At 38.1% G+C, this 8,847-nt stretch overlaps 1 protein-coding gene across 1 annotated transcript; it reads left to right on the top strand.

Moving 5' to 3' along the window:
- Positions 1–257: 257 nt before the first annotated feature.
- Positions 258–1,356, top strand: BSPH1 (binder of sperm protein homolog 1). Its single transcript, XM_077130456.1, has 3 exons — positions 258–270; positions 657–788; positions 1,217–1,356. The coding sequence occupies exons 1-3, from the start codon at positions 258–260 to the stop codon at positions 1,354–1,356; spliced, it is 285 nt and encodes a 94-aa protein (XP_076986571.1).
- Positions 1,357–8,847: the final 7,491 nt, after the last annotated feature.

Here is an 8,847-nt window from a genome sequence, read left to right on the forward strand (position 1 = left end):
GAAATCAGCATTACGAAGAAGGAGTTAGAGCTACAAGTTACTCTGAAAGGATTTCTATGATGCATTAAGTTAGAAACTCAAGGTATGGGCAAATAATATAATTCATTTGGGGTGGGAGGCAAAAATCTGTGCTTCTGTGCCTGAGCTTATGTAAATCTCTATCTGTATGCGACTGTATAAGCATGAAGAAAAGAGTGGGAAGGATCAAACGTGCACACACACGTGTGTGTGTGTGTTTGTGTGTGAGCAATAGTATGATGGTGAAACAGGGTGAGGAAAAGAGAGAAAGAGAAAAAAAATAAACTTTTTTTTGTAGATAAATTCCCACATTGATGTTCCTAAGCTTAGGAACATCTAGAACTGGAGTCAAATGTTAAGCAAAATTGCAAGACGGTTTATTTCCTGGGGTGGGGTGGGTGGGAAATGGGCAGGAATATAAAAGAAAAAAAACTGTTTAGCATTAGAGACCCAACAGCCCTACTGTTTTGTGATGCAATAAGGTTCGGTAGAAACACAGGCAACAATGAAATGAACAATTAAAACAAAAATTGTTTTAAGAGGGTGATTTAAGAGGTAACAACCCTAGGAAGAAATTAACTTTATTGCATCACAACTGACCTTCCCAGAGACGGATGAAGACTTTTTGTTTTATCTAGATAGCAAGTGCGTCTTTCCGTTCTACTACAAGAATGACACTTTCTATGATTGCATCAAGTTCAAGGCAAAGCACATGTGGTGCTCAGTAAATAAGACTTACCAAGGCTATTGGAAGTATTGTGGTAAAGAAGGTGAGTGTCTTGTCTTAGAATGTCTCGGGGCGGTTGTGGCTGAGATTGTTTGGGGGAAATCCATGAGATGGTTCTGAAAGTGGAGTCAGAAGCCAAGTAATTGGGAAAAGAAGGTCCATAAAGTTCTCTGACAGTAAAAAAGTTCCATTGAGCCAAAGATATATTATGAGCATTTCAACCACATTACTTTGCAAAGAAAACCTTTCCGTAAAATGTCAAAGTAAATGGGGGTCTCAATCCCCCACCAATATTATCATGTGCTTTTGTGATGGAATAGTGCAGAGCACATGGTAATGAGTGGGAGGCAAAAGGCGTGTCTGTGTCTGTGTGTGTGTGTCTGTGCGTGTGTGTGTGTCTGTGTGTGTGTGTGTGTGTGTTAGAAAGAATAGGAAAATTTCTTATTCTGATTGCTTCTTTCTTCTTGGTAGACTTTGCCCAGTGTGTGTTTCCCTTTTGGTACCGACGCATGATCTACTGGGACTGTACCGAAGATGGACATGCATTTGGGAAAAAGTGGTGTTCACTGACCAAGAATTACAACCGGGACCATGTTTGGAAATATTGTTGATTGATGCTGAGATTTATTTGGAGGGTGGCAGTGGGGGTGGTGAGGAGGCTTAAAAGGTATAATCATTGTCATAGAAAAGAACCTATAGCTTTTGTCAGAGGAAGAAGGATCCTCATTAAAAGGTTTTCTGGAGTGTGAGTTGAAGGTGATCTGCCTGTAAAAAAAAAAAAACCTTGGGGTTTTGATTATCAAGACCTAAACTCATGCCTCAGGATTTCCACCTGCTAACTTTGTGAACTTAAGCCCTTTTGAAAAAATAAATGATAGCTATGGTGGGATCTGAGGTAGGAATAGGTGTTAACAAAGTAAAAGGCTCTGATGTTTCTGCCAGCTCTGTCGTTTCTGGTTCTCTCCAAAATCTTTCCTCTTTTAAAGGATTCCAGTCAGCTAAACAAGACCCACCTGGAAGGGTGGGGTCACTTCTCCATCTAATCAAAGATTCGCGCCCTCAGTTGGGTGTGTCACATCTCCATGGAGATAATCTGATCAAAAGATTCCAACCTACAATGTTGAGTTGAATGAAAGGGTTGCTCCCGCAAGGTTGGATCAGGATTAAAACATGTCCTTTCTGGAGTGCCGGGGATTTCCAGGAGAACCAAGAAAGAAGAGGGGCACCACACGAGATGAAGAAAAATCAGACAGTAGAAAAGTGGGGTCAGGGGACCCAAGCTTTTATTGAGACAAGAGTCACAAATAGCTTTAGCATAACATATTTATTCTCCAGCTCAACAGGAAGTAAAGTTGTATTTTAACCAAGCATTCTCTGAGTTGTTTCTGCAGAGGTAAGCACTTAATGTTTAAACCAAGTTCTCATAACATAAAAATATCTTAAGAAACATCTTATCGGGAACTGCAGGGACAAACAGTTTCAGACTCCGATGTAAGCTTTCTCAAGAGCCTGGCCTAAGTGATCAGCTCACTGGGCCGACAGGCATGGCATGCCAACGCTTTGAGTTCTTGAATCATAGCCAACTTTCTGAGTCTCCCCCACTAGCCTCCAACAGTTCCCCCTTTTTATCTTCTTCAAGCGAGCATAACAGAAGTTAACGCAGCTGTTTTCAATCACAATTCATTTTGATGTTGGTATCTGGCTCTCCAGATGATATAAAATAACGTAAAACAAGTTAGCAACAAAACAATGGATCCCAATGAGATCCTCCAATTAATTTAATCCAAGATAATGGGTTAAGCTTTCGTAAACCATCAGCAAGAGATGCTACAACTTCTGTTCCTTTCATTAGTTGAGGAACTGTGCTTTTCATGTTTATAACCTGCATCTCCAATTTATGAATATCGAGGATTAAATGATCTCTATGACCTAGAAGATGTCTCTTGACCTTATCCCACTGAATTTCAGGTTGATTATAGGCATAAGGAGTAACGCAGAAAGATGTAATACTCCAATCACAGAGCAAACGCATTTGTAACTTAACTGATTGCAACTCATCTTCTAAATAAACCATACTGTGTTCCAAACTGTTTAATCTTTCATTAACTTTCTGATCAATTCTGACCTGCTGTTCCCATGTTTTGCTATAATTAGAATGCCATTTTTGTACAAAATGAACTGCCTGAATTTCTTGATGCAAAGCCACTCTAGCCACTGCAGCTGTGGTAACTAATGCAATAATACCTAAAATCACCATGATTAGAGTTCCAATAAATCTTGTTCTTTTAAGAATTTGTTGTAATGCATGTCAAAGAATATGTATATCAGTGGAAGATTCCTAAGACCTAGTATGACTAACGGGAATCCAAATTCCTAACCTTCTTTGCAGAATCATGAAAGTATTATAAAAGTTTACGGTAGAATTTAAATAACTATATAATTTACAATCAGTACAATATATTCTTTGATTAGAAGTATTTATAACTATATTCCCCGCTAAAATCACACATGGATTAATAACACAAGCCTTTAAATAGGTACTGTTTTGTTTAGTTGGTCCCAAAGTGGTATTAAAAAATGTTTGATTACCCTTCCAAAATACCAACTTCTCCCAAAGCTAATAATAATTTCCATAGATATCTTTGTTTTGTACCTCCCTTCTTACCAATGCTAGGAACTAACATTCGTTTCTGCTACCCTGTACTGAGATGACCTCTTGGTAAAGTATATGAATTTGTGGCCTCAGTGGAAATGGTGTACCCCACAGGGGCCCATCCCCAAACCCTGCCTTAGGGAGTACTAACAAGCAGTGAATTCTCTCCGCTGTTACATTCAGTCCACAATCCAAAATGTATTGACCGGCAATCTGTGGCTCCTTTTGTACTAGAACTATTCTTGAACTGAAATCCTATTCCTGAAACAGCATGCAAAGGAAAACTATGATTATAAACTGTAGGTCAATAATCCCACCCAAAATTTATATCTGACATATGGCAAACATACAGAACCCTTCCCAGTGGACACTGACATACATATAGGAACCCCTTCATAAACCATATGAGTAACCTTACACAGTAAACCCTCTTCATTAGGAAAAGTCGGAAGTTTCTTTCATTAGGAAAAATCTTCAGGTCCCAGAATGTAGATAGAATCATTAATACATACAGGAGCAAGAGAATCATCCAAAGTAACCGATTTAACAGTGGTGGATTAGGAATATAAACCCAATATGTGAATTCAATAATAGAATTCACGTAACTATTGCTTTCTTAAAACTTACAGCACAATTCACACTGGAAAGCATAGCCATTAACATATTTTCCAGATTTTGAGATAAGTCTTTCACAATCAGTTAGTGATTAGCTTCTTGAGCGAATTTCTTAAATTGTCCTCAAGCTGGTGGACAGGTTCCGGTAGTACTTGCCAAAGGACCTCTTTTACGTTTTATGTTCATTTGCTTCATTTTGAATATCATCCTTTTCTCCATCACGTTCTCCTCTGTTAACAGTTTCTTGTCTAGGTTTCATGTATCTGGCTGGGTTCCCCTGGAACAGGCTTCATCACCTGTGGGAACACAAGCAAGACCTTTTCCCAAAACCATCACCCATTCTTTACACCAGGCCTTGGTGTCCAAATTCTCCCATCATACAGGTTGATGTGGAAATCGCCGTCCTTCTTTTGCTTCACGGACCAGTGCTGTTCTGCTGCCGTACAGTTGCCTTCACTTCTAATCATAAAAAACTTTAAAGTCCGATATTTTGACTAGTGCATCTCCTGATGTAATTTATGTTGATAGCTTGATTGAACACCATAAGTACTTGGAATCTCAGGTAGGACATGAGATTTTGTTGGTTTGTCCAGAGTGATGCCCCAATGAATCCCAGAGTGATTTGATCAGTGAGTAGAAAAGTATTTGCAAAGTCCCCTTTGGGAACTGGTGAGAATGGGGGAAAATTCAACCTCCCCAAGTTGAATTCTTGATATTCTCACAAGCAGTGTGGTAAACCAAAGCTATAGGCTGAGCCCCCAGTCTTGGGGTTTGTTCATATGAAACTTAACCCCACAAAGGATAGGTCAAGTCTACTTAAAATTTAGGCCTAAGAGTCACCCCCAAGAGAACCTCTTTTGTTGCTCAGATGTGGCCTCTCTCTCCAGCCAACACAACAAGCAAACTCACCACTTCCCCTGTCTATGTGGGACATGACTCCCAGGGGTGTGGACCTTCCTGGCAACATGGGACAGAAATCCTGGAATGAGCTGAGACTCAGCATCAAGGGATTGAGAAAACCTTCTCAACCAAAAAGGGGAAGAGTGAAATGAGACAAAGTGTCAATGGCTGAGAGATTCCAAACAGAGTGGAGAGGATATCCTGGAGGTTATTCTTATGCATTAAGTAGATATCACCTTGTTATTCAAGATGTAATGGAGAGGCTGGAGGGAACTGCCTGAAAATGTAGAGCTTGTTCCAGTAGCCATGTTTCTTGAAGATGATTGAATAATGATATAGCTTTCACAATGTGAAAACCTTGTGTCTGATGCTCCTTTTATCTACCATGTCAACAGACGAGTAGAACATATGGAATAAAAAATAAGGAATATGGGCAACAAATGTTAAAATAAATTTAATTTGAAATGCTAGTGATAAATGAAAGTGAGGGGTAAGGGGTATGGTATGTATAATCTTTTTTTTTCTGTTATCGTTTTATTTCTTTTTTGGTTGTCGTTTTATTTCTTTTTCTGAGCTGATGCAAATGTTCTAAGAAATGATGAATATGCAACTATGTGATGATATTGAGAATTATTGATTATATATGTAGAATGGAATGATACATTAATGTTTTTGTTTGTTCTTAATTTTTTAATTAATAAATAAATTTAAAAAATAAAATAAAAATTTAAAATCTGCATTATTTTAGAACGCAATACTCTTGGAGAGGTATTGCCCCTTGCCCCTTTTTTGTTTTTGTAATTGAGTTTTAAACAGTAAGTTAGCTCACTTTACAATTGCTTGTCCCTGAGGATTGCATGGAATACTGTAACACAGCAAATGTTCCAATCTTGAAGAAATTGTTGAAAACCTTTTGATGTATAAGCTGGTCCATTATCCATTTTGAACTTCCTTAGGATGCCCATAAAATTAATAAAGAAAAGACAATGTTCGATGACATGATTAGCTGTTTCTACGGATAATGGAGAAATAACCATAAATCCAGAATAAGTATCAATAGAAATACGAACATAGGCAAGTTTACCAAAAGAAGGAACATGCGTAACATTCATCTGCTATATATTATTAGGTCGTAAACCTCGAGGATTTTCACCACTAGAAAAAGGTTGAGTTATTAATGGCCCACAAGTTGGGCAATTTTGTACAATTTTTCTCGCTCGATCTTTAGTTATTTTAAATTTGCTTTGTAAACATTTGGAATTACAGTGAGTCAAGTGATGCCAAGATGAAGCTTCCACATGTCCTACTAAGAGAGAATTAATACACTGATTTCCTTTTGTCAAAGGTCCGGGGAGGCCAGTATCAGATCGAATATGAGTAACAAAAAGTTTTTCAGTTCGAGATCTGATAACTTCTTGCAACTGAACAAATAATTCATCAATGCCTTTGGTAGTTTTCTTTAAAGTAACAGTTTCAATATTTTGCACCTCCGTTAAAGAATATTGAGAATTAGCTACTATATTTAAGGGCATTTGTTTATCATGGATAAGTTGAATTATAGCAACTAATTCAGCTTTTTGTACTGAAGCATATTCTGTTTCCCAAACCTTAGAATCAGGTCCATAATATTCAGCTTCTCCAATACTATTAGCATCTGTAAAATAAGTATAAGCATTAGCAATTGGTTGAGAACAAACGATCTTTGGAAGTATCCACATGGTTAATAAATTTACATATTCACTTAATCCGATTTGCCATGCAATATTACATTGTAAGGCTTGTTCTTGTTCTTTTGATAAAGGTACTACTATTTTTTCAGGGTCAAGACCTCAAAGCTGCTGTATTCTTTGACGACCATTGAGTATGACCTTTCCCATTTTACTTAGATGAGTATCCAATTTCTTCTGTGCAACACTAGGCAAAAAAAAAAAAAAATCCATTCAAGAATTTTATCTTCTTGTATTAAAATTCCAGTAGGAGAATGATCCGATGGAAAAATTAATAAACAAATAGGTATATCTAGTGAGCCCGGGCAATTTGAGCAGAGTGACCATACTCCTGAATCCATCTTAGTTCTTTTTCAGCCTCTACAGATAATTTGGGGGGACTATCTAGCTGAGAATCTCCTCGAAGAGTATCAAATAAATGCTGTAGAGCATTAAGTGGGAATGCCTAATTGTGGATGGAGCCAATTAATATCTCCTAACAATTTTTGAAAATCATTTAAAGTATTTAACTTACCTCTACGTATTTGCACTTTCTGAGGAACAATAGTGGTTCTATCTACAACAGTACCTAGATATCGACAAGGAGGAAGTCGAATCTTTTCAGAGGCTATTTGCAGGCCAGCAAATAGCAGTGATTGCTCTAAATAAAAATACACTCGTCAAAGCTGTTCTAGGTTAGGCATGGCTACCAAGATATTCATATAACGAATAATATACGCTTCAGGATATTTAATTCTAGTAGGGGCAATAGCTTGGCCTGCACATTTTTGACAAATAGTTGGACTATTCAACATGCCTGGAGGTAATACTTTCCACTGGTGTCTTTGAGCAGGTTCCTTACGATTATAGGTAGGAACAATAAAAGCAAATTTTTCTTTCTCTTCCTGAGCTAAAGGAATAATGAAAAAACAATCCTTTAAGTCTATAGCAATTAACTCCCAATTACTAGGTATCGTATTGGGAGAAGGCAATCCAAGTTAGAGAGGTCCCATTGTATGAATAACTGCATTGACTTGTCATAAATCATTAAGCATTCTCCATTTTCCAGATTTCTTTTTAATAACAAACATGGGAGAATTCCAGGAACTAATGGATTCTACAATATGTCCAGCATCTAATTGTCCTCGTGCTAAAGTCTGTAAAGCCTGTAGTTTTTCTTTAGGTAAGAGCCACTGCTCAACCCATATAGGCGTAGGTGTCCTCCATTGTTAAGGAATGGGCTGAGGTGTTTGTTTAGCAGTGGCCCCTACAAAAAATGTTAATGGCCTAATTCTGGTCAGCCAGTAGATGATGCAAGAGGATTATAACCCATTCTTCCCATCATTGGCTTCACATTGGATCTCACCTTCATAAATTAATTGCGATATCAAGAACCTATGGTTGTGATCCTTTTTGTCGATCCGGGCGTTGACATGTTAAAATTTTTGTATTTTGTTGTGCAGTATTTACAGTTCCAGTACCATGAAGTGGCTGAGTATAAAGTGTGTGACGGCCACACGGCAGGCCAATGTTTCAAAGCAATAATAGCAATGTTAGCTCTTGTGTCCACTAATTCTTTAAATTTTTTTCCCATCTATTTCTACATCACACTCTGGCCTTTCCTTAATTAACAACTCTCGCCAATAGACAGCCTTCTTTTCAGTTCTACCAAGTCTTTCCACTCCACAATTAGGGAAGTGTTCAGCTTGCAGTAAGGAAGAATCAATAGTTGAACAACCCAATCACCTTCATAATTGGATAAGGACTTTGTACAGAGATCGCAGTTTGTAGTTCATCTTCATGATTGTCATCAGTAATTTCACCGTGAACAAAAATACCTTTATTGGTGAAACTGCTCTGTCCTAACGCTAATCCTACTGTTGAGAGGGAGCAGGACCAAATATACCAGTTTTTATTTTCCGAGGATTGGTTTCAGGGGTAAGTAAAACTGTTTCAGCTGTTGGCAAATCTAATGCTGCGCTCCCTCTGGTTGCTGGGGGACAAATCCTGGACACATCGCCGGAGCGAGTTTGAACTGGGTACTGCATTAACCCCGCATCGCTGGGATAGGGGGACCAAATTCCTGACAACAAATTGCTTTCAATATTGAAACGAGATCGGCATTGATTACTTCAGTGATAACTTTTTTACATTTAGGGCATTTACCTGGAGGATTTTTCTCACCCTGAAGCGTTGATGGGACCAGTGGAATGGACATTACTTTTAGG

The sequence above is a fragment of the Tamandua tetradactyla genome, chromosome 16 (genome assembly GCF_023851605.1).
Source record: "Tamandua tetradactyla isolate mTamTet1 chromosome 16, mTamTet1.pri, whole genome shotgun sequence".
Lineage (NCBI taxonomy): Eukaryota > Metazoa > Chordata > Mammalia > Pilosa > Myrmecophagidae > Tamandua > Tamandua tetradactyla.